The sequence below is a fragment of the Perognathus longimembris genome, chromosome 22 (genome assembly GCF_023159225.1).
Source record: "Perognathus longimembris pacificus isolate PPM17 chromosome 22, ASM2315922v1, whole genome shotgun sequence".
In the NCBI taxonomy this organism is placed as follows: Eukaryota; Metazoa; Chordata; class Mammalia; order Rodentia; family Heteromyidae; genus Perognathus; species Perognathus longimembris.
This window is the reverse complement of record NC_063182.1, coordinates 10500028-10526070: the sequence shown is the minus strand read 5'-3', so window position 1 is coordinate 10526070 and position 26043 is coordinate 10500028. Positions and strand designations below refer to the sequence as shown.

The window sequence follows — 26043 nt, the reverse complement described above, 5'->3', positions numbered from 1 at the left end:
GTACATTAAACATACTGACAACAGTAAAATCCTCCTGTTTCCATCTCTTGGAGTTCATTTTGCTTAGCCTCATCTTATATAATCATATGTGTGTAGCTGTTAAGCTATTGTGCTCCTGGCAGGTCTGTCCTAGACCTTTTTATGTTTATTTAGTAATTGTTTGGTTTTAGAGACTTGATGTAAAGTCGCTGACCAAAATATGTAGAAATACCATTTGAAAAGAAGTTTGTTATTTTACAGATATGATCTCTACTGTTCTCCCCTGATTTTTTAAAAATAGTCTCGAGCGGGCTGGGGATATGGCCTAGTGGCAAGAGTGCTTGCCTCGTATACATGAGGCCCTGGGTTCAATTCCCCAGCACCACATATACAGAAAATGGCCAGAAGTGGCGCTGTGGCTGAAGTGGAAGAGTGCTAGCCTTGAGCAAAAACAAGCCAGGGACAGTGCTCAGGCCCTGAGTCCAAGGCCCAGGACTGGCAAAAAAAAAAAAAAAAAAATAGTCTCGAGCATAAAAAGACTTATGAAGCCATACAGGGGGAAAAAAATGTTTTTAAAGGATTTTTTAGTATCTCAACTAGGTTTTCCATCATAAATGTACTAAGTTCTCTAATAAGAATTTTCCTGGTTCTAAAATACTGCCTGAAATCTAAAAGAAATGTTTCATTTTAAATTGACTTCTCATTATTGCCTACATGCCTACTCAAAACTTGCCTCTTTCAGAATATACCAATGATCTCTGTGGAAGTGTGTGCTGATCAGAAGAAGCACTAGGAAGCATTCTTGTTGGTAGTTACATTAATATATATATTCAATGATGGCTATATATATACATATATAGTTAAGAGTACTGTAGTTTTGGCATTTACTATACAAAAGTAACATTTCAATTAATGTTTAACTTAGATTAAATTCTATATAATTGCTGAATGGAATATAAATACTTGTTTAGTTTTTATAAGAAATAGTTACTTTTGGGTAGTCTGATCAAGGTACACTATATGTATACATGGACATGTCAAAATGAAACCCACTTATAAACCTATCTGTGACTACAAAGTCTCAACACTTGCTTTTTGTTGTTGTTGTTCAAGACAGACCCTCTTTGTGTCTTTGTGTAAAGACCTTATTTAGATGAGAAGTGTTTCAAAGACCAGAGATATCATCTTGAGGCTTTATCTCTTAGCAAAATGCAAACGACAAAAGCAAGAATACTGGGCTAAGGGCCTGGTGGCTCACCTGGTAGAACACCTGCTTAATGAGTATGAGGCCCTGAGTTCAAAGCACATTACTGCCAGGAAGGAAGAAAGGGAGAGAGAGGGAGGGAGGGAGGGAGGGAGGGAGGGAGGGAGGGAGGGAGGGAGGGAAAGACTGCCAAGCAACCATGTAAGGTATCTTGTGACACTTGTTCTTTTTGGCCATACCTTTATACAACGTTCTCTTAAAACTAAGGAGTTAATATATCTATCTTAAAGAAATTTCCAAGCAGAAACCAACATGAGCTTTCAGAACTATTTTCTAAATGATTAAAAAAAAACATTATTAGGAAGGAAGGACAATCAGTTATGAATAATTATACTGATATGTAAATCCAAGCACACAACTGAAGAATTTTAACATCTTCCAGAGGATTGCTAACATTTCTAGAGCTAATTGTTTAAAACTAGAGTTCTGAGCAGTGTTTAAGATAAACATGCAAATACAGAAGACTAAACTATTTGCTAGAAAAATTATCAACAGACTCTACCTCTCAAGTTCTCAAATCTGGTTCTCAATAAAATCATCAAGAGTTTTTTTGTAAAATAGGGGCTAACTGCAAGACATCAGGACCACAATAGTAAGGTAAGAAAGCTCCTTAACTACTTTTAATATGCATCCAGAGTAGCAAACCATCACAATTCTATGACACTTATTTTCATACTCTTGCATGTGATAAATCAAAACTCAAGTTGGCAGGGAAAATATGCTTTCCTAGACTGGGTAAAGTCCCAGGAAGGCTTTGGTAATATTCAAAACAGCATAATTCAAAAGACAATCACAGAAATACACAGTTCCATATACCATTTCCATTGTCAGAAAGCAACATCCTTACATTATCAAGAAGAAACATGATGGGACTGGGAACGTGGCTTAGCAGTAGAGTGCTTGCCTAGCATGCATGAAGCCCTGGGTTCCATTCCTCAGCACCACATAAACAGAAAGTGGTGCTGTGGATCAAGAGAAGAGTGCCAGCCTTGAGCAAAAAGAAGCCAGGGACAGTGCTCAGGCCCTGAGTCCAAGCCCCAGGGCTGGCAAAGAAGAAAGAAAGAAAGAAGAAGGAAGAAGGAAGAAGGACGAAGGAAGGAAAAGGAAGAAGAAGAAGAAAGGAGGAGGAGGGGGAGAAGGGGGAGGAAGAAACTTGAATGTAGTAAAAAAACACATCTCTAAGAACTAGGTTACAGAATATAAAAGAAAATATGAGGAATTTCACTATACAAGGTAATTTTCAATTACCACTGATGGATTTCACCTTAAAAAAACTCTAACTTGCTAAATTCTAAACAAAACATCCAACAGTATTTTATATAAATTTAACCAAGCAATTAAAAAATAAAATGAAAGCCGGATGCCAGTAGTTTATGCCTATAATCCTAGCTATTCAAGAGGCTAAGATTTGAGGATTATGCCTTGCAAGGCCTCGTCAGGAAAGTCCCTGAGACTCTTAACCACCAAAAAGCCAGAAGTGAAACTGTATTGAAGTGGTAGAGCTCTGTCTTAAACGAAAAAACTGAAGGACAGTGCCCAGGCACTAAGTTCAAGCTCCAGAACTGGCAAAAACACACGCAAACACACACACACACACACACACTCTCTCTCTCTCTCTCTCTCTCTCTCTCTCTCTCTCTCTCTCTCTCTCTTTCTCTCTCTCTTAAAACAGAACCCCTCCCCCCCACACACTTTTTGTTGGTTGGTTGTGGGACTTGAACTCTGGGCCTGGACACTGTCCCTGAGCTCTTCAGCTCAAGGCTAGCATTCTACCACTTTGAACCACAGTGCAACTTCTGGTTTTCTGATAATTAATTGGAGATAAGAGTCTCATGGACTTTCCTGCCTGAGCTAGCTTTGAACCATGATCCTCATATTTCAGCCTCCTGAGTAGCTAGGATTACAGGTGTGAGCCACCAGTGCCTGGCTTGAATCCCTATGTTTCTTTTCTACTTAAACACTGCAAACTAGTCCAATTAGGAATAATCTTACTGTTCTTGAATCCGAAAATGGATTATATTCATCAAGTCCTGGTGGAACATTTCTTGTCACCTGAGTAACAGAAGGATCCTAGAATAAAATATAAAGAAAAAAAGATTACTTATGCTTTAAGGCATAATTTTGATATTTATATATTTGCTGTATCCGTACTTTTAAGTCACCCACAAAAGTAACAGAAAAAAACAAGGACCCGCAGAGAAAATTAAATACTCACACCCATAAAGAAAAACAAAAACTGGGTTCAACTGTTATTCTATAAAGATGGACAGCAGACTGCGTAATAGCTGTGTAAAACTGACTACACAGGGCATCTGAACAAATCTTGAGTAAAGCCACAACCCATTCCTTGGGGTTCAAAAATATTCCCATGTTATACTAACACCTTCTTCCATCAGATGTTTCCCAACTGCCAATTCAAGCACATTACAAACCAATGTCCAAATCCAGCCAACACCCAGAGCAGTCAAGGCTATGAGACACTCTTCCACTCTAGTTATCTTTACTTGACTATAGGTTACTTTTGCACATCTAAATTGTCTTCCCCCCTTCCATGTATATTAGAACATTATCCCAGCCTTTCAAATCTTTTAAAATTGGTCTTCTTTAATCATAAAATCCTAGGCATTTGTTCTTAATTTTGGATATAAAACACAAATATTAACATTTCAACAAGATCACTATATAATTTATATGAAAAGCATTTCACTAACTACAGAGTAGCCTAATTTGCCCTTATATTGCTAGTCTAAAACTTTAGCATGCGAAACAATCAAATGAAACACAGCCTGCTGTGTCCCATTCAATATTCCAATGTGGCCTAAAAACCTACACTGCTAACAAGTCAGACATACTGCTCCTGTTCACTTGTATTTTTTAAATTGGTTCTTCTACTTGTATTTTCACTTCTACCTTTCAAAAATGCAAAGCTAACCTTGTCATTCCCTTCAAACCTCTTTCCACTGTCCCTCATCCATTTACAGCTTTCCTCAAACTGTAAAATACATATTCCTCAAATAAAGTAAAAAGCTTCTGTCCATCTAGCCCAGTCCCACCTACTTTTTCAGCTTTATCAACTCCCTCATAATCACCCTCACCTTGACAGATCCTTTTCCATTAGCCAAGTGAAACAAGCTACTGCAGAAGAGCCTCCACCTTGGCAAAAAGCAAATGGTGGGGCTTAGGATGTAGCTAGGTGACACTGCACTTACTTGGCATGGGAATGGCCCTAGATTGGATTTCTAGCACCACTTACCAGCACAACTATGTTCATTGCAGCACAGTTTGTCATTGCTAAAATATGGGACCAACCCAGATGCCCCTCAGTAGATGAGTGGATCAAGAAAATGGGGTACATATACACAATAGAATTCTATGCCTCTATCAAAAAGAATGACATTGCCGCACTCATAAGGAAATGGAAGGACTTGGAAAAAAAATCATACTAAATGAAGTGAACCTGACCCAAAGAAACACAGACTCTATGGTTTCCTCATTGAAAATAATTAGTACGCATCTAGGATAGTCCTAGCAGAAGAACACAATAGCTCAACAGCTATGTCCATATGAACACATAAGATGATGCTAAGTGAAATGAACTCCAAGTTATGGAAACAAGTGGTATACCATTGTTGTCATTTTCAACATACCATGTGAAATTATGCCCCTTTTCTTTTGTATTTCTTCCCTGTGGTTTTACCCCTGGTATTAGTGTAACTGATTTTAGTACCCTGGATATTGTATATACGTGTATTGGAACTAGGGAAGGGAAAGGGAATACCAAAATCAAGAGACAAAGGATAAAAAGACAAACCAATGCAACAGCAATACTTACAAAACTATATGGTGTAAACCAACTGTACAACTCATGGTGAGGAGAGGGAAATGGGGAGTTGGGGGAAAAATGAGGGAGGTAACAAGCTGGATAAGAAATGCACTCAGTGCCTTGTGTATGAAACTGTAACCCCTCTGAACTTTGACAATAAAGAAATGGGGAAAAAAAGGAAATGGTAATGATAAATTTAAGAATAGTAAATAAAGGCTTTAGGCTTATTCAAACAATAAAATGCTGAGGGAAACATTTCAACAAATGGTAAGCAGTAGAAGAAAGAAAGAACTATTATTTCCCAGGGTTCCCTTACAAAGTCTATCTAGGCAGGGACCTTTCCGCTGAGCCACACCCGCAACTCTACAAAATCTATCTAAAAAGTGAGATTATCAAGAGGTGACAGATGCCTCAGGGGGAAAAAAGCAAATGAAAACATAAACGTCTTAATTTTTCAACTCGGCAAAGCAGCAACTGCCATCAAATTCAGATGACCCAGCTAACTGTTCAATACCTATCCTTACCACCCACAATACCAATAACCTACCACATGCTTCCTTTCCATGTTTGACTCCTCTATCAAGCAAGGAGGGCCTAGCAATCACCACCGCTTCACTGAAGACAATCCAAGTATTACCTCAGAGGCTAAGCAAGGATCCTGACATGCTCTCCCTACCAAACTCAATGTTCCACACCTTTACTGTTTATCTCCAGTTAGCATTGACTTCACTAAGCCATGAAGATTTTTATGCAGATCTTTCCAAAAAATTAGATGGTAACTGCCTCAAAAAAAAGGAGGGGGGGGGCTGGGGATATAGCCTAGTGGCAAGAGTGCCTGCCTCGGATACACGAGGCCCTAGGTTCGATTCCCCAGCACCACATATACAGAAAACGGCCAGAAGCGGCGCTGTGGCTCAAGTGGCAGAGTGCTAGTCTTGAGCGGGAAGAAGCCAGGGACAGTGCTCAGGCCCTGAGTCCAAAGCCCAGGACTGGCAAAAAAAAAAAAAAAAAGGAGGGGGAAAGGAAAAGGAAAAGAAAAAAATAGGACAGGAAAGAAAGGAGAAAGAAGATATGAATCTTTCTTTTTAATCATACATTCCTGGTGATTCAGTTTCTTCAATGAGTATTATCACTCTAGAGAAATAGTCACAGTAATGCTTCAAAACAGTAATAATCGGGGGTTGGGAATATGGCCTAGTGGCAAGGGTGCTTGCCTCGTGTACATGAAACCCTGGGTTCGATACCCCAGCACCACATATATAGAAAATGGCCAGAAGTGGCGCTGTGGCTCAAGTGGCAGAGTGCTAGCCTTGAGCAAAAAGGAACCAGGGACAGTGCTCAGACCCTGAGTTCAAGGCCCAGGACCGGCAACAACAACAACAACAAAACCCAGTAATAATCAAGAAATACTTCCTAAAAAATAAGTGGAATTATAAAGACAATTCAACATGTGTAGATGAAGATGTCTGATCTCACTCAGAATGAAAAGTACATTGATAAAAATTTTACCAGTTAAATTAGCAAAAACAAAACCCAAAAGTCTGCTATATTCTTGACATCCACTGGAACAGAAACTGTTAAAACCTCTACTGAAAGGAAATTGGCAATATCTAATAAAATTATATCTGCATTTTTCCTTGGAACTACATTCTAACTTCTCAAAACATATTTCAGAAATGTACTGGCAAAATACTACTCATTAACAGCACAAGATTGGAAGCAAATTAGATCTCAACAGACAATGTTCCAGCTACAAGACTAAGTAAGGAAGAGAAGCTGGTTTCTATGCCAAAGGCAACCATCATTAGAACTGCACATAGGAATTCAGACATACCCCACCAGACGTGACTCGAGAATGGGTAACAAATCTATTCCGTCAGATCCTATTTCCTGAGGAGACTGAATATAAAATATAAATATGGGGTAATTAGGAGCCAAGTCTCAGTGGCCTACGCCTATAATCCTAGCTACTCAGGAAGTTGAGATCTAAGGATCGCTATTCAAAGCCAGCCCCATCAGGAAAGTCCCTAAGTCCAATTAAGCACCAAAAAAGCCAGAAGTAGAGCTGTGACCCAAGTGAGAGAGCACTAGCCTTGGGCAAAAAAGCTCAGAGACGATGCCTAGGACCTGAGTTCAAGACCCTAGGACAGGCTTCCTACCCAGGCAAGCTGACACTAGGCATGGTGTTCAGACAAAAGAAGCTAACTCATAGCACGGCTCCAAGGAGAAGGATCCAAGAGCAGTGGGCATGGCCTCTGAGAGGAGCGGCCACTATGAGAAGTTGTCAATGAGTCACCAAAGACAGGGCCAATAGAGTTACTGTTCTGCTATACCAGAGAGCAGTCCTTCAGCTCCTTTGAAGGAACTCAGAAGAGGAAGAAAGAAGGAAGTGTGACCAGAGCTAATGAAGAAACGGGAAGGTGGCAGAGATTGAAACTTGAATGGGTGCAGCTCAAGTTTCATGTTTTATAGACACTGTTTTCATTTGAAAATGACCCCATTGGTGGGCCGAGGGGGGCGAGAATGAAGAGGAGATAGGGTCTGAAGAAACACCTTGTAAACTCCCAGGGAACCTTGCATTAAAATTACAGACACTATTTGGGGCTTCCTTTCCTTTCCCTGAATCTTTACATAAACTTTCATCACCTGCACTATGTCTTCCTGCCTTAAACGCAGAACAGATGGAACCAATAGTCTTTGCCATTTTGTATTCCACTAAACGTACATGTAAAAAATTTACTGCCATCCTATATCTAAAGGCTTTTAATAAGTATGAATATTTACAGATCCCTCGTGTATACCATGATCTCCAAGGTACTTACTGACCACAGTAGCTGTTAATCACCTTTTCTCTTTCCTTTCCAATTTGAAGAGGGTAATAGAGAATACAAATATAAATCTAGTTTTTCTCTAAAATTTTAGGATATCCCCTTCAGTTGAAAAGTTTATGCTATCTTGAGAAAGCCTTTCTACAAAAAAAAAGCAAAAAGAAAAATCAAAACACCTTCATATCTAAGTTTCAGCTTTTCTCATCTTACATCACCAATTATCCTTTTTACTCAATTGTTTCTCAACAAGACACTTAATATCTGTATTCAATGCTTCAGCATCTTTTAAAAAAAATGTTTTTTGGCCAGTCCTGGGGCTTGAACTCAGGGCCTGAGCACTGTCCCTGGCTTCACTCTACCACTTGAGCCACAGTGCCACTTCCGGCTTTTTCTATATATATGTGGTGCTGAGGAATCAAACTCAGGGCCTCATGTATAAGAGGTGAGCACTTTACCACTAGGCCATATTCCCAGCTCCTTCAGCATCTTTTAAAATGCACCCAAACAAATAAACAAATTCAAAGGTTTAGCATCTTCTAAATCAATGCTGTGGAACAGCTCTAGTCCGAGTTCTGTCACTGTTGAATAAACTTAAAAAATAAACCTGTGTCCAAATTTCCCTGTCTGTAAGTAAGAGAGTAAACTGTAATAATACATCAGCCTTCTGATGTATTCTGATAACTGAATTTTGAGGAAAAAAGGCTCTAAAAATGTAAGCAATTCCCCATTGTTCTTATAATTCAGGCAGCACCTTCTCAGGACATTTTGTTTTTACGATATGAAAAATGTGCTATTTCTCTTTCTTGAACATAAAAGCATTTGTGACACATTGATAAGTGTCAGTAGATAAATTTAGTGGCTACTTTGACATCAATACTTCCCTCAATATTTGCATCTCCAGTACTCTCATAGTCCTGACTGATTTTTAGGAGCTCAGTCTTTGTTTGCTAAATGAATAGTCTGTTTTTGTTCCACTTCAATGGTCACAATCTTTGGAAACAACTGAGTTTGGTCCTTCTTAATCTTAATACATTCATAGTAATTACCAAAAAAATGTAAACTATAATGACATCTAAAACCAAGAAACTCTCCATTTATTAAGTATAATGGCTGATTTAAAAAGCAGTATAGCTGGGCTAGGAACGTGGCTTAGTGGTAGAGTGCTTGCCTAGCATGCATGAAACCCTGGGTTTGATTCCTCAGCACCACATAAACAAAAAAAGCCAGAAGTGGCACTGTGGCTCAAGTGGTAGCACACTAGCCTTCAGTACAGAGAGGCTCAGGGACAGAGCCCAAGCTGAGTTCAAGCCCCAGGCCTGGCACACACATACACACAAAAAAGCAATATAGCTGAGTGCTGGTGGCCCATGCCTATATTCTAACTACTCAGAAGACTGAGATCTGAGGCTCATGGTTAAAAGCCAGCCCGGAAAATAAATCCAAGACACTCTTCTCTCCAATAGCAAAAAGTGGAAACTGAAGACGTGTCTTAAGTGGTACGAGTGGGGAGGAGGAGTTTTGAGAGGATGAAGCCAGGAGAGAGCCTTAGGGTTCAAGTCTTAATACCAGCACCAAAACAAAATTTTTTTTAAAAACCCTGAAAATCTGCTTTATTTACCATTGCTAAAATGTGACACAATCTACTCAAATGACACAAATCATTAAACCAAACAAAGAAATCAGTCTCACTGGCAAAAGAATTACACAGAACAATAGTAAGTGCTAGGAGACTACACTGAGATAAAGGACTCTCATCTGCTATTCCAAGTTTCACCATCTATGTTAAGCTACATGAATTACGTAACAATCAGTTAAAACAGAAAACTTATCTAAAGCCAAGCTCAGTGGCATGTGCGTGTGTAGTTCCAACTCCTCAGAAAACTAAGGCAGAAAGATCATGTGGGCCCAGGATTTCAAGGACTACCTGGGCAACAAAACAAAAGAAACTGTTTCTAGAGTAGTGCTAAGACTCTGAGAAAATTACTTCTTATAGAAATCTGTAAAGAAAAAAAAACTAGACAAATAGTAGCAGTCTTGTACCTTAATTCTTAAGACATTACTGTTAACAAATTAGACAACCAATGCATTGCAGTATATACAAAGACTCAAAATGAATCAAAGTTCCTGTATATACATTAAAACCGTAAAACACTTAGGTAGAAATACAGATGTATACATCTTCATTTTCCTGAGTTAATCAACAGATTCTTATATTTGACACCAACAACACAAACAACAAAAAAAATCACTAGACTTCATCAAAATCAAAATTTTTCATGCTGTAAATAACATCAAGACAATAAAATGACAATGCATTAGACAGTATTTTTACAAGTTATTTATCTGATATGTGTGTGCCTCCTATCTAGAACACATAGAGAACTTACAGCTCCATAGTAAAAACAGAAACATAATTTTGAAGTGGACAAAAGGTCTAAATAGACTAATCTCTTCAAGAAGATAAGTAAATGGTCAATAAATAAGCACAAATATCTAAGATATCACTGAGTATCTGTGAGTATGGCTATAATTTTTTAAACGCATGTTAGCAAGAAGGTAGAAAAAACTACCCTTCATGCAATCTGCTGTCCAACCAAAACAGGCCCATCAGTTATATGATTTAGCAGTTTCATTCCTATAGATCAAAGAGAAAAGTGTATCTCCCAGTTGTACAAACATTCACAGCAATATTAGCGCATCCCAAAGATGTAAATACCACAAACACCCAGTGAATGGTAAAATAAAATGTAGCAGATCCATTCAATAGGATGTTATTTGGCCATAAAAAAAAAATAAGTCCTAATCCACACTACAACATGGGCGAATTTTGAACACATTATGCTAAGAGAAAGGAGTAAGTCATAAGAGATGACATATGTCACAACTCTATTGATATGAAAGGTCCAAGAGGAACCCCCACTGGTCACATAGGCCTGGAAAGCTTGAGGAAAACTGCAAAGTGACATCTAAAGGGCAGGAGATTTCTTTCTGAAATGATGAAAATGTTCTTAAACCAATTGTGGCGATGAATGCAATTGTGAATATATTAAAACCACTGAATTACATCCTTGGCATGGGGTTTTCTAGGTTATGAGTTATAGCTCCAAGTTCTTTGCTTCCCTTAAAAAAATAATCAATTATTACATTTTTTGGAAGAAATGTTGCCAAAGGACTATAAGTCCTTATATCTTTTGCAACGTACATCACTCTGTGTCCTCACTAAATAAAGCCCTATGTTCGTTGGGAAAGGTGTAGGGAAAGATGGGACAGGGTGGTTAGCAAGCCAAGAACTGCTACACTGACATTCTACTTTGAACATTTATATATTTGAAGCTACACGTTAGCATCCTTTTATATAAATCACAGAAATTTCTTCTGAAATTTGAGCAATTGGTACCAAGTAACCTAATATTCATGTACTGAAGTCTACACATATGAAAAGACGGTCATATCTAAGGAGAAAATCGTTTATTTTGTTCAAATGATATAGGAACTAAATCACGTTGGACCACTAAAGAAATTGCCACTGAACTGCCATCACCAGGGTGGAAGAGGGGCAGGGGCCTCCCATCTAAACACCCGTGATGTTCAGTAAACTCAAGAGATTTTCCCACAAAATAGTTTAACATACATAATGATTCCCTCCCCCACAAGATTAATGGGTTTTATTAGTAGTTCACGTGCTAAGGCTACAACTACCCAACCCAAGCTTTCTCTCCAACAATGTAATCATGAGAGAAAACCATGTATGAAAACATACATAAAAACATGTATGGAAAAATCAGAGATTCATCTCTCCTAGCCACCCATGATTTCAAAAAGTAAATCACAGCTTTCAAGACAATTTTATTAGCATGTATTAAAGCTATACACAATTTCTTTGTGACATTTCCATGCATGTATACAAAGTATTCAATCGCTTGTTCCATCAGTCTCTTACCCCTCTGCTCCAACTATAAAAACTATAACCGCAACTATTAAAGCAAGATGTTCTGTTCATAACCCTAACAATCAAGTGCACAACTCTCCAACATTTCAATGAAATCTGAATTTTATTTTTGTCACAAAAATGAGCCTTCCTTACTTATCCTCAGTTCAAGTTGTGATATACAATACCTTCTAAAATTCCTAAGCTTTGGAAGGCAACCAGTAATTTGTATGTTTTGTTTCTGTTACTATTTCTGTTAATACCAAAAAGTTTAAAAGTTAATGAAAATTAGAGTCTGCCTTAGAAAATGCAGGCAATTTAAGGATGAAATAAAGATTAATCATATGTTATAACCTAAGATAATCTTGCACTATTATTTATTTTCTTTATCTGTTATTTTAAGAGACTCTTCTTTGTCTGATTCAAAAAGAAGTATAAGAATTTTTTAATAATGACAAATAATACTGAAAGTAGAAAAGTAATTTGCCTAAGCTATCTGACTCTGGAGGCCATCTTCTTACCGATTCCCCTCCAGTAGCAGAAGACACACCTCAGCAACCTCATCTTCTTGCTGTAACTCTTCCTAACATGAGGCAAATGACACAATGTATATGGCTCACTGAACATGTTCTCATGAGCTCAACTCTAAATGCTAATCTGTCCTGAGATACTTACATATTTCCATTAAATCTAAATATTCCCATTAAAATTTTCTCTAACCAAATAGAAAAAAACAAACATCTATTGTACTTCTTTGAGGCATAGGGTATATGCTAACTTGCATTTATAATATGCCACTTAACTTGTAAATTCACTAAAATGTCTGGCTATATAAGTTGCCAAGGTTAGATATAGAGATAGACATAGATAGATAGATAGCCACAGGACTAGCTGGGCACCACTGGCTCATGCCTATAAGTACTAGCTGAGGAAGTTGAGATCTGAGATTCAAGGTTTGAACTCAAATAAGTAAATTACAGAGGCCCTTATTTCCAGTGAACGTTAACAGCAGAAGCTGGAAGTGTAGATGTGACTCATGTGGTAAGGGGCTAGCTCTGAATGGAAAAAAAGCTAAGTGAGAACATGAGGCCCTGAGTTCAAGTTACAATGCCAACACACACACACACACACACACACACACACACACATATACACACACACACACACACGACTAAACCTAAAACAAGTGTCAGCAGCCTAGAAAATAATTGTCAAACAAGGGAGGGAGGAACACATGCAATAATAGTATTCAGTATACACTATGTGGAAAATTACGTAATTTGTGGGCAGGGCAGGAGGAGGAAACTGGGGGAAGCAAAAGAAGCAGTGACAGTGTCCAAAAAAGAAATGTACTCATGACCTGACTTATGAAATAGTAACCCCTCTGTACAATCCTTTAATAACAATAAAATTGTACTTTAAAAACTGGCGAACAATGATAAAATACCCAGTGTCCCCTAGCCATAAACCTGATGCTTTTTCCCATCGTCTACCAGTCTCATTTGTCACCATTTTCAATTTATTCCAAATTGCCATATGACAATTATCACCCCTGCTAGAGGATTCCCACGGCTACAATGGCTGGCACTAGCAAAGGCTCCAACTCCAGCACTGCTTATTTAGTGTGTATCAAGTTTCCTCGATATGCACTATTTGATGAGCAAAAATCTTAACTAGTATATACTTGAGTAGTAGATAGTACTCTTGAGTAGTATATACTGAGAGTGAATTTCAGTGTTAAAGCACTTTCCTAACATACCATCCACAGCACCACATAAAATAAGTGAATGTTATGTGTATCAAACGACTTGCATTCAAATGTCTGACTTGTGTCGTCTTCTATTACCAGTCAAATTAAAATTATTGACTTTTTCCAGGTACCAATGGCTCACTCACATCTATAATCCTAGCTACTCAAGAGGCTGAGATCTGAATATCCTGCCTGTCTGGGAAGGAAAGTCCTTGATATCCTTACCTCAAATTAACCACCAAAAAGATGGAAGAGGATCTGTGACTCAAGTAGTAGGGCACTAGCCTTGAGCAAACAAAACAAAACAAAACCAAGGATGGCACCCAGGCCCTGAATTCAAGCCCCAGAGCCAACACAAAAATAGAAGCTGGACCTTACTTCTTACCATATAAAAATTAACTAGGAGGCTAGGGGTGTGGCTTAGTGGTAGAGAGCTTGCCTAGCATGCATGAAGCCCTAGTTCAATTCCTCAGTACCACATACACAGAAAAGGCCAGAAGTGGTGCTGTGGCTCAAGTGGTAGAGTGCTAGCCTTGAGGAAATGATGCTTAGGGACAGCGCCCAGGCCCAGGACTGGCAAAAAAAATTTTTTTTAACTAAAAATAAACTTTAGATATAAGAGCTGAAAGTATTTGACTCATAAAACACAGATTATATTATCCTTTCAATATGGAGAAAGGATTCTTAATGAAACACACTAAAATAGATATGTAAGAGCTGATCAAATTAATCTCAGCTATGCAGAAGACAGATGGAGAGGATTATGATTCTAGGCCAACGTGGGGGGAAATAAGGTTGAGAGACCCCATGTCAACCAGTGACAGCTAAATATTGTGGTATCCACCAGTCACCCTAACTACACAGGCACCACAAGTGAGAGAACTCCAGTCCAGGACAGCCCAGACACAAACGTGAGACTACACGTGTCTGATAAGCACAAAGTACTTCGTTCAGACCCGAATACTGCCCTCCCCTCAAGCAAAAGATAACCAACAAAAATGACAGAAATTTTAAGTCAATACCTGATAAAGGACTTTTATCTAAAGTATTTTTTACATTTAGAACTCAATTTTAACTAGTATCTAAAAATAGCAAAGGATTTGAAAAAACATTTCTCCAAAGATATACAAATGGACAATAGTCCATGAAAAGATTCTCAAAATCAATAGCTATCAGAAGTACAAATCAAAACTACAAGATTCTACTTCACACCAGTTGGGATTGGCCAAGGATGTAGCGAAATCTGCATCCTCAATAAAGCCACTATGGAAAATGATCTGACAATTCTTCAAATGATTAAACACAGAGCTCTCATATGACCAGATGTACAAATAAAAACTTTCACATGAATGTTTAGAACAGCATTATTTACAATAGCAAACCCCCCCCAAAAAAAAAGCAACCCAATGGGCTGGGGATATGGCCTAGTGGCAAGAGCGCTTGCCTCGTATACATGAGGCCCTGGGTTCAATTCCCCAGCACCACATATACAGAAAATGGCCAGAAGTGGCGCTGTGGCTCAAGTGGCAGAGTGCTAGCCTTGAGCAAAAAGAAGCCAGGGACAGTGCTCAGGCCCTGAGTCCAAGGCCCAGGACTGGCCAAAAAAAAAAAAGCAACCCAAGTGTCTAGCAAACAATAAACTGACATGACTCTTTGGAGGGGTGAGGGCAGTGTGTTGGAGATCAAACCCAGAGCCTTGCACGGGCTAACTAGCTCTACCACTGAGTTATGCCCCACCCAACATTGCTCATTCTCAAAAGGACCCAATGCCAAACGCTGAGAGGAAAAGAACTACTGCACTGCTTCCTGAGCACAGGGCGACAGGAGATTCCGGTGGCCATTCTTACACAGGACAGGAACAGAGCCTCCATCCTTGGGCCCACATAGGTGAAGTCAAAATCAACAGGACTGTACAAATTGCCTCAAGAGGAACAAATGAACGTGGTAAAGGGACTTGTTACGAGGTCAAATCCAACTTCCGTGCCACGTTTTACAACCCACACCTATTGAAAGTGGGGACACATGTCTTTGTAGTTTAAAAACATCTTTTTAAGTTTTGAATTTGCATTCTTCCACTTTACCACCAACGTATAAATGTGGCGTAATTCCACCATGGTTTGGGCCAGAAAATGTCCCTCCGCCTTTACTGGTTGGGCAATTCCGAATAGGAAGCAGATGCTGAGAGGTTTATGTAGAAAGGATGCAAGGCTTCACAGACACTAGAATCAAGACATGGCAACATCCTTTGTAGTTAGTTCCAGAACAGCTTTAATGTGGATCTGGGGTTCTAAAAAGTAGCTGGCCCTCAAGCCCTACTGAGACGATTGCTACTCCAATGCTTCCCCAGGGGCCAGGTACCTTTGTTAAGATCAGTCAGCCGAGGCTACGGTGGCAAGGAACACACCACAGGGGCTGTGAGAACCCTGTTTAAGCAACTGCGCAAAGCTGCTCCCTTGGCCGAGGCTGGGGCTCAGAGCACAGCAGTCCCCTAGAACACAAAGCCTCTGCTCCAGCTGAGATGGTCAGATGCCATTCTAGTACCATAAGATGGCCTGCATGAATACAGAAATCTAACAATTACAGTTTTGAAGTAGAAAGAAAAAAAAACCTTCAGTCACAAAAATCTCTACTGCAGCATCAAAGTGATCTGGCTTTGCTTGAATTCCTTCAAGTACTGGAGAATACTAAAAATCATTGTCATGGATTAAACCATTCTGGTAAGATTAAAAGTCTCTGCTAAGACTAGGAACAATGGCTCACACTCGTAATTTCAGCAACTCTGGAGGCTGACACTTAAGGATTGTGGTTGGAAGCAGCGCAGGTAGGAAAATCTAGGAGACTCTCATCTCTCATTAATCAGCAAAATGCTGGAATAGAGCTACTGCTAAAGCAATAGAGTGCTGGCGTTCATCAAAAAAAGCTCAGGGACAGCACCCAGGCCTTGAGTTCAAGCCTCAGGAACTGTGAGTACATGTGCGTGCATGCACATGCACATGCACACACACACACACACACACACACACACACAATCTTAAATGAGCACAGAGGCTCATGCCTGCAAGCCCTCCTACTTGGGAAGCACAGAAAAGAGGATTGAAGTTTGAAGACAGCCTTGGGGGGGTGGGGCTAATGAGACCCTATCTCACACAAGTTGTGTGTTGAAGCATGCTTACAGTCCTAGCTATGCAGTGGTAAAGAGAATTAAGAACGTGGGCCAGATCCAGGCAAAAAGCATCAGAACCTACCTGAAAAATAACTAAAGCAAAAAGGGGTAGGGACACAGCTCAAGAGGTAGGATACTTGCCCTCAGTCCAAATCCCAGTATTTATAACAATAAATATAAATATCTCTGTTGAGACAAAATCTACCTTGATGTAAACTCTGCCAATTAGCTTTAGATTCTTTTTCTAAAGCAACAAACAATAAACTTACTCAACCAACTAAGATCACTTTAAGTATGATCTCTATTTTCATTTAGCCTTTGACTAAATTAAATCTACTGAGTAGTTTAAACTTGTTATTCCTCCTAGGACTTGTTTAGACATCCATGATCTTCCTGGTTGCCTTCTTTGGACACATTCTACTATGTTCAAACCACTCTTCAAAGAGTCACTTGGGACAAAGATCAATATCTGAGTGATTAGAACACTGAAGTTATTCATTTTAAGGAACTAAGATCATCATTAATTATCATTCCATTAATCATTCCATTAATCCAACATGTATTTTTCAGCAACTACATTATACTGGCAAGTTCATATAAAGAAAATAACCATTACCTTTCTTGGATCTGCTTTCAGTGCTACTAAACACTAAGTATAGTGAAAAATGTGTTTGTGGTAATATCAGCATAAGGACAATTTATTTTCAGATTTTTCACAGATATCATTATCTCAAACGTGACTGTAGTTAAAGCCAGGCAACCTACGTAAAATTGTGTTTCAATATATGGCACCTGCCGGAGTATGTCCACTAGCCAGAGGAGATGTCCTACCTAGGCAAAAGGTTTTCTAAATAGTTTAAAAGTACAGATCCAGGGGCTGGGAATATGGCCTAGTGTCAAGAGTGCTTGCCTCATATACATGAAGCCCTGGGTTCGATTCCCCAGCACCACATATACAGAAAACGGCCAGAAGTGGCACTGTGGGCTCAAGTGGGACAGAGCTCAGGCCCTGAGTTTAAGCCCCAGGATTGGCAAAAAAAAAAAGTGCAGATCCAGTGTGTTTACTTGAAGATTTATAGACACACTCTAATTACTACCTATAAGGGAAACTATGCAACCTGTGCTTCTTTGGGTCTGGCTTACTTTACTTAATACAATGTTTTCCAAGTCTTTCTACTTCCTTACAAATAGTGCAATACCATTCTTTCTGATGGAAGCAAAGAATTCCACTGTGTATATATATATCACATTCTCTTGATCCACTCATCCACTGAGGGACATCTGGGTTGATTCCTGTTGAAAATGAAGTATACAACTTGTGGGGGAGGGACGTTGGGAGGGAAAAACCTGGGAGAAAATGAGGGAAGAGGTAACACTTCAAAAAGAAGTGTACTCATTACCTGACTTATGTAACTGTAACCCCTTCTACATTACCTTTACAATAAAATATATTTTTAAAAAATAGTGCAAATCCACAGCAGCTGATACTAGTTAGCAGCATAGACAAAGATGACCATCTCAAGAAGAATTTGTAGAGAGGGATTTGAAGGCATGATGTGAACTTTGGTATGATTACAAGAATTGTTAAGAGGCTTGAGACAGCCCAGACTGAAAAGAATAGTTCTTTCAAAAATGAAGAGAAGCTCCAGAGCTCTCTTCTTTGCAGGAAGCAAACTAAAACTGCTACTCAGCTACAAACAGGGTCACTTCTCATTTAGGGGGAGGAGCAGAAGGACCTCTAGCGATTTGGGCTCCAAAACAGAAAAGGAAATCTTTCAGGCAGAACTGGGTTGTAACCAACGTGATCTCCATTCTCCACCCCCAAAGTAGTGGATCCTAACAACATGGACATGGTTAGATTTCAGAATTGCTGCAGACCAGCAGTTGCTAAATGCTTCCACTCCTCCTGGAGTTTAATGGTACTGTCTACTGGGGATAACCTGTACTGTCTCAAGAGGGACCCAGCACTCCTGCAAAGAAGTGGGATCTAACCCTCCCCGCCCATTTGAATCTGATAGGACCTTGAGGGTTGTCTGGAACAACAGAATATAGAAGTAACACATGACTCAAGAAGCCTTGGAGCTTCCGTTCTTACCCTCCTGGGGCACTGCTGCGTGCGTGTGTGTGTGTGTGTGTGTGTGTGTGTGTGTGTGTGTGTGTGAAAATCCCAAGGTATTCCTATTGAAAGGCCGCATGAAAGAGAACCAAATCCTGTCTACACTGACAGCTGGAAATAAGGTGCAGACACAAGTGAGGACATCTTAAACCATGCAGTCAAGCTGTCAGATGGCAGATGCCAGTGAGTGACTGTAGGCAAATGCATTAAAATTTTAAAAGCCAGCTAAGTCTAGCTCAAATAACAGAATCATGAACAAGTAACTGTTTTAAACCACTTCAATTTGAGATTTTTGCTTACTAACAGATAACTGAGATAGTAAATAAAATAATGGTGCATTAAAATAATTGTACATCCTAACTTTGTTAAATACAATCAGCAACTTGAACATGCTTTCTAAAAATATTAACCCAGGGAAAAAAGAAGAGAAATTCATGTGGTTGAAGTGGATGTAAAATACCACAGATTAAAAACTACAATCACTTTGTTAATGTTTAAAGATACTTTTGAAATTTGATTATTACAGAAGAAATCCTCAGAATCCTTTACTACTGTGTATCCAATCTCTAGACTCAAAAGTTTATATGAATAGAGGAGCAACATCAACGTTCTGTGAATGTCACTAAATACAGTCAACTAGGATGGATGACATTCTTTTTTATTAGTAGTAATTTATTGTCAAAGTGATGTTCAGAGGGGTTACAGTTTCATACATAAGGCAGTGAGTACATTCTTATCCAACTTGTTACCTTTTCCCTCATTTGTCTCCCACCTCCCCATTTCCCTCCCCCCTGTATGACATTGTTGATGCTACCAAACACAAACAAGATCTAAACATCAGTGGCTCACACCTGTAATCCTAGTTACTCGAGAGACTGAGATCTGAGGATCCAGGCTGGAAGTCAGGTTGGGCAGGAAAGTCCCTGGGGCTCTTATTTCCAAGTAACCACCAAAATGCCAGCAGTAGAGCTGTGGCTCAAGTGTTAAGAGAACAGCCTAGAATGAAAATGCTCAGAGGACAGTGCCCAGGCCCTGAGTTCAAGCCCCAGGACAGACAGACACTACCACACACACATGCACACACACACACACGCACGTACACGCACGCACACACACACACACAATGACAGGGACTTGTACAGCACTTGCATAGCATATGCAAAGCCCTGGTTCAATTCTAATACCTCAAAAATAAATATAAAAATGGAAAATTACAGTAGTCCCCGTGACATTCCACAAACATGCCAGAAATCAAACCCTATCTATAGGATGGTTTTCCTTATACATAAATGCCTATGATATTTAATTTATAAGTTAGATTCAATAAGAGATAAGTAAAAAAGTAAAACATTAGATAATAGGACTATATAATTTAAAACTGGCAAACCATTTCTGAAATTTTTCATTTGATGTTTTCTACAATCAGTTTACCCTGAATAACTTCACAATAACAAATAGACAAAAAATTAGGATAACAGGAGTGAAGGTACATATTTAAATAGAATAGAATTATTTTTGAGGTCAAAAATATAGACATGTATATTCAATTTTAAATTCTTCTGAGGGGATCCCTGTGTAGAGACAAGACACTAGAATTCTGATCATTTTAGCAAGGCGACCTAGGTAGGGCAAAGCACTCCAAAATACCCAAAAGGCACATGGACTCCACAAAATTAATAGCTAATAATACAGTAGTTACCTATAGCTAAACACAATATTTTAAATGACCATTAATACTAAATATTACCACTTGTTAAAACTACCACACATGAAGAACTTTCTACATGTTAAATGCATTTTCATGGAATCCTGTTAATAATCCTATGGAGTAGGTAGTTTATTCTATTTTAGAAAAATGGTAAACTGAGGTTTAAAGAATAAAAGTAACTTTTCAAGACCATACTACTAATTAGTAGTAAGACCAATATTAAATACAGATTGGTTTTTGCTATCTGTGCCCATACCAGGGGGCTTGAACTTAGGACTTCACACTTGGCTTTCTTGCTCGTGGTAGTACTCAAATGACTTGAGCCATACCTCCAGTCCTGCATTTTGCTGGTTACTTGAAGGGGAACTCTCACAAATTCTTCTACCCGGGTTGACTTCAATCTGAAATCCTCCAAGTCTTAGCCTCCAGTCTAGCTTTCTTGATGGTTAATTTGAGAATGGAGTCTTGAAGACTTTTCAGGCCAGGATGGCTTCAAACTATGATCGTCCAAGCATCAACCTCCTGACTAGCTAGAATTACAGCAACAGCCACTGGTGGCCAGACATTTAGGCTTTTTTAGACTCTCAGTCCAATCTTTTTTATCATTAGCATACTTTAGTTTGGGGGGAGGGGAGAATGTCCATTATTAACATTTCCACATGTGCATACAACCTACCAAACACTCCCTCTGTCTCTGTCCCTCTCCCCTCCCCTACTCTCCCTTCCCAATACAATTTCAACAGGTTTCATTGTTCTATTTTCATATAGGGAAACACACTACTTTGACTGTGTTCATCTTCTGTTATCCTCATAGCCCTTCTCCCTCCCAATGACATCCATCTCCTCAGTGAAGCCTAGCCCACTTTGCAGCCATTCCTTTCAAGCTCTACCTTCTGCTACTTCTCCACAGAGTCCAATTCTAAACTCCAAACAAAAAAAAAAACCAGTCATTTTAATGTCAGGAATGCAACAAAATATATGTTGCCTACCAAGAATAGAGTGATTGGGTCAGTTGGTAGTGGTCTAACATCCATTCTATACTAGATACATAGGGGTATAAGGCTATAATCAATTTAGCCTCTTTGAGCTTTAAAATGAGATATAACTACATATTTTCAGGACTTAACCTTCCCAGCTCTGAAATTCTGTTTAATTTAGGCCCAAGCATGGTAGTACATGTATTTACTAATAGTTCATGTATGTAGGGAGATGTAAGTAGGATTATCCTAAAGTGAGACCTTATAAAAAATTAATGCTAGAAAGGGGTGAAGGCATGCCTCAAATAGTAAAAGCATTTGTCTTGCAAGTGTGCAAGGTCCAAGTTCAACCCCCCACCTCCTGCAAACAAAAACCAAAGGGCACCTAAGAACAAGAGACATAAAGCAATTGTTCAAACAAATACATGTTGATTATAAAAAGTATTTTCCTTTTTTTTTGCCAGTCCTGGGGCTTGAACTCTGGGCCTGAGCACTGTCCCTGGCTTCTTTTTGCTCAAGGCTAGCACTCTACCACTTGAGCCACAGCACCGCTTCTGGCTTTTTCTAAATATATGTGGTGCTGAGGAATTGAACCCAGGGCCTCATGTATACGAGGCGAGCATTCTACCACTAGGCCATAGTCTCAGCCCCTATTTTTAAAACTATGTTTTACCAACTCAAGAGTGAATTTTCGCAAATTTCCAACTACTAATCTACTGGAGATTTTTGTCTTTTTGAGGTTTTGATTTTTTTGTTTTTATTAACGACGATCTTCAGTTACTTCCAATTTTCTTTATGTACAATAACAAACATTTAGATTTTGGCCTGGCATACCAGTCATCGTAGATAGCTACTAGGGAGTCTGAGCTTAAGAAGACTGTGGTTTAAGGCCAGCCCAGGCAGAAAAGTTCCCAAGATTCCTTCTCAAGTGAAAGCTGGGAACTCTGGTGACCCCATCTCAAAAAGAACCTGCACAAGCTAACTTTAAAAAGAAAACCAAAGTATTACAGAGCAGAATAAAATAAATAAGTGCAAAAGGCAGTGGGGAGGCTGGAGGTAGAGTATCTGACTGGAAAATGTGAGGCCTGGAACACTGCCAAAAAAGAAAGCAAACAGATCTCATAAAGCTATTCACTAAACCTAGCACAATCACTGGAATAAAGCATACTCAAAAGAGTGAAAATTACTAACTGAATCCAGCATATGTTACAGTAGCCAATAAAAATCAAGTAAAGCACTGTGGTTAAATTATCTAAGGAGCCCATACTCAGAAATTATTTTTACAACATGGCTCAAATGAAGACACTTGCAAAAGAGTTCCTAACAGTAAAAAGAAATGTTAAAAAGCAAAACAAAACAACAACAACAAAAACCAGCTGGTGCTGTTGGCTCACACCTGTAATCCTAGCTACTCAAAAGGCTGAGATCTGAGGATCACAATTTAAAGCCAGCCAGGCAGGAAAGTCCCTAAGACTCTTAGTTCCAATTAGTCACCAAAAAGCCAAAAATGGAGCTGTGGCTCAAAGAGTAGAGCACTAGCCTTGGGTGAAAAAACCTAGGAACATTGCCCAGGAACCATATGGCGCACACATACACAATGAGTATCAAATGCTAGTCAAGAAATTAGGATGACTAGAAAGTAAATGTGAAATATTAAAGTAGGATAATGATAATAAAGATAATCACAAAGTAATTATTACACCAGGACTTTTTAGATTGAAGTAGTAGACAATATCAAAAATAACTTGCTCCACAAAAGAACATACCACAGGTACAAAAACTTGAAGAAAAAGGGCAGCTGGATACATATGGAAAGATCATGGGGACTATTTTTGTTTGGGGGGAGTTACTTATTTGAGGACAGTATTTGAATTTGAACTCTTGACCTGTGTTTGCTAGGCATGCATTCTACCACTTGAATCATTTTCCCACTTCCAACAAATTCAAAGGTTTTAAAGGGTCGGGTACACTGATGGTGCTGTAACCATAACCAAAAATAGAGAAGGACCATGAAGAATATGTACCTAACTAAATTTTCTGTAGACCTAAATCTGAAAGGCATTTTATGGACTTGATAATCAGTGTCCTGAGTGCATTCCTTTATAAGAAGAAAAAAAAAAAGGAAAAAAGGAGTTGATGTTCCATAATTACTAAAGACAAACCTACCTGAGTTCAGAATCCCAGCAACTCCATCAATGGCCAAAGAGAAATGTGTCATGGTAACATTAGATGCCACATAAGAGTAGTAGTCTCGGCTAAGAAGACAGTATCTTGCACTAACATAAGAGCATTTTAGGACTGGGATGTAGCTCAGTGGCAAAGCGCTTGACTTGCAAGTGCAATAATGTCTGGGGTTCAATCCTCAGTACCAAAAGAATAAAAAAAAAAAAGGACACTCTACAAAATGAATCATGAAATGAATGGCTACATAGACAAATCAATAGCTATCATCAGCAATGAATTATCTGATTCAGAAGAAGCTAACAAGTTCATAATGTTCTAGCTTCCAGATATTTTAAAATACTCATTTGACAAATTACACAATATCCTTTTAGAATACCCATAACTTAAGAATTTAAGTTTTCTACAATATGAAAGTGAAACAGAGGGCTCCTGAAAAATTCAAATAATCTAGGGTTTGTTTTTTTTTTAAGCTGCAAATATCAGATATTCAGATAGTGATCAGGTCTTCTCTCTATCCCTACAACGTGAGTCAAGTTGCCAATTACAACCAGGATCCTTTCAAATAATCCCTCATAAAATCATCTGGCTAACCATCAGAACAGGGATTCTTTTTTTTTTTTTTCTTTTTAATTCCCTCTTGCAGGATCCTCAAATGAGGAGTAAAATCAGATATAAACTTGAGCCAGAAGTGAACACTTCCCGTGACCACAAATGAGAGCTGACTTATTTCACGTGTGACCACAGATTTAAAAAAAAAAACAAAAAACAAATTACCATTTGCACCTGGCGATCGAGACCCAGCCAATACGTCGGCAACCCATGGCACTGGCTAAGCGTTACACGCATTAAGAGATCCCGTGTTACTTTTAAGGAGTTTAGATGTCGCATTCATTTCCAGCAGATAAGGCACCCGTCAGCTGCCTTCCTCTGCGGGTTTCGGTGCCAGGCCCTTCCAAAGCTGGGGATGATAGGGTGAACTTCAAAAAGGAAAGCAACTCTGGGGGGGGGGGGCGGCGGGGGGGAGAAAGACGGTACCCTCCAAGAACCAGGAGCCCCGTGACGCACTCGGAGCTCGGCAGACACCTCCCGGGTTTACCTCGACTACAGCGGCTGGGAAAGATGTCGTCCACGTGCACTATTGTATTCCAGACATGTTTATTTATGTTTGACTTCTTTGAAATCAGTTCTCTTAACCTCTGCCCCGGGGGGTGGGGGGTGCCGGGGTGTGGGGGGGGGGGAGCCCAGGGCAGCGCCGCTGGTGGTATCTGAGCGCAATGCAAGTTTAATTAATTTTAAAAAAAAAAACCACAACCTCTTTATTTTCTTCCTAATTGCAGCATCTCGCTGCCCTCACCTCTCACACCTGCCGCCCCCACCTCCGCTGTCACCCCCACCACGGCCGCCGCCCCGGGTCCCCGTGACAACCTCACCCCCAGGGCGGGCTCCCCTAGGTCCGCCTGCCGGGCCCCCGCCCCGGCCGGCTAGCCTGTCACACGAGTCGGGCAAGTGAGGGCTCCACCTGCCGCGACGCCGGGTGCCCACCTGGCCCGGGCCGGGCCGGGCGCCCCTTTGCCCGGCGAGCGCGCGACCCCACCTCGCTCGGCAGGTGACGCGGGGCGGAGCGGCCCAACGCCGAGCCCAGGCGTTTCCACCCCCGAACCCCAAAGCCGTGACGCGAGGTGGTGGGGGGGGGGGGAGGGTGCCGGGGCCACGACCCACGCACCAGGGAGCGGCAAGCCCGCGTGCCCGGCCCTGGGGCGTAAGGGGGAGCCGCGGGGGGGGGGGCGGGACGCGGGCGGGGGGCGCGGAGCCACTCGTCCGCGGTCGCCCCCCACGCCGCGGCGCGATGGCGAGAGCGCCGCGGGGCCGCCGCTCACCTTGAAAGGGTTGTTGAGATCCGGATCCGCGAACGGGTTGCTGTCGAAATCCGACATCTCCCCGGCGCTCGGCGTCACCCACCGACCCAGGCGCAGAGAGCGAAGCCGGAGAGAGGGAAACGAGAGCGAGAGGAGACCTGGCGAGGCCGCCGCCCCCCTGCGCGCTCACGTCGCCGCCGCCGCCGCCGCCGAGCAGATCCGGGTGCAGCTCGCGGGGCCACCCAGCCGGCCGTGCCACTGAGCATGCCCGGTGCGACGTCTCCCGGCCCGCCCGCCGCGCCGCGCCGCTCCCGTTCCGCGTGCCCTTCCTGCGGGCCTGGCTCCAACGCTCCGGGCTTTGGCGAAGACCACGGAGGGACCCGCAGCCTGGGGGAAACCCGGGCCGCGGCGCGTCCTGCGCGCTCCGGGGGCCGGCCTGGCGCGCGCGCGCGCGGCTGGAGACTCGG

General features: G+C 40.7%; 1 protein-coding gene across 1 annotated transcript in view; it reads right to left on the bottom strand.

Annotated features, from left to right (window-relative positions):
• Positions 1-25782, bottom strand: part of Scamp1 (secretory carrier membrane protein 1) — a 75468-nt gene extending 49686 nt beyond the window's left edge. Inside the window, exons 1-2 of the mRNA XM_048331575.1 lie at positions 25598-25782; positions 3236-3313 (exon numbers count right to left, since the gene is read on the bottom strand). Coding sequence (XP_048187532.1) covers positions 3236-3313; positions 25598-25654 — 135 coding nt within the window. The 5' untranslated portion in view covers positions 25655-25782. The remainder of the gene's footprint in view (positions 1-3235; positions 3314-25597) is intronic.
• Positions 25783-26043: the final 261 nt, after the last annotated feature.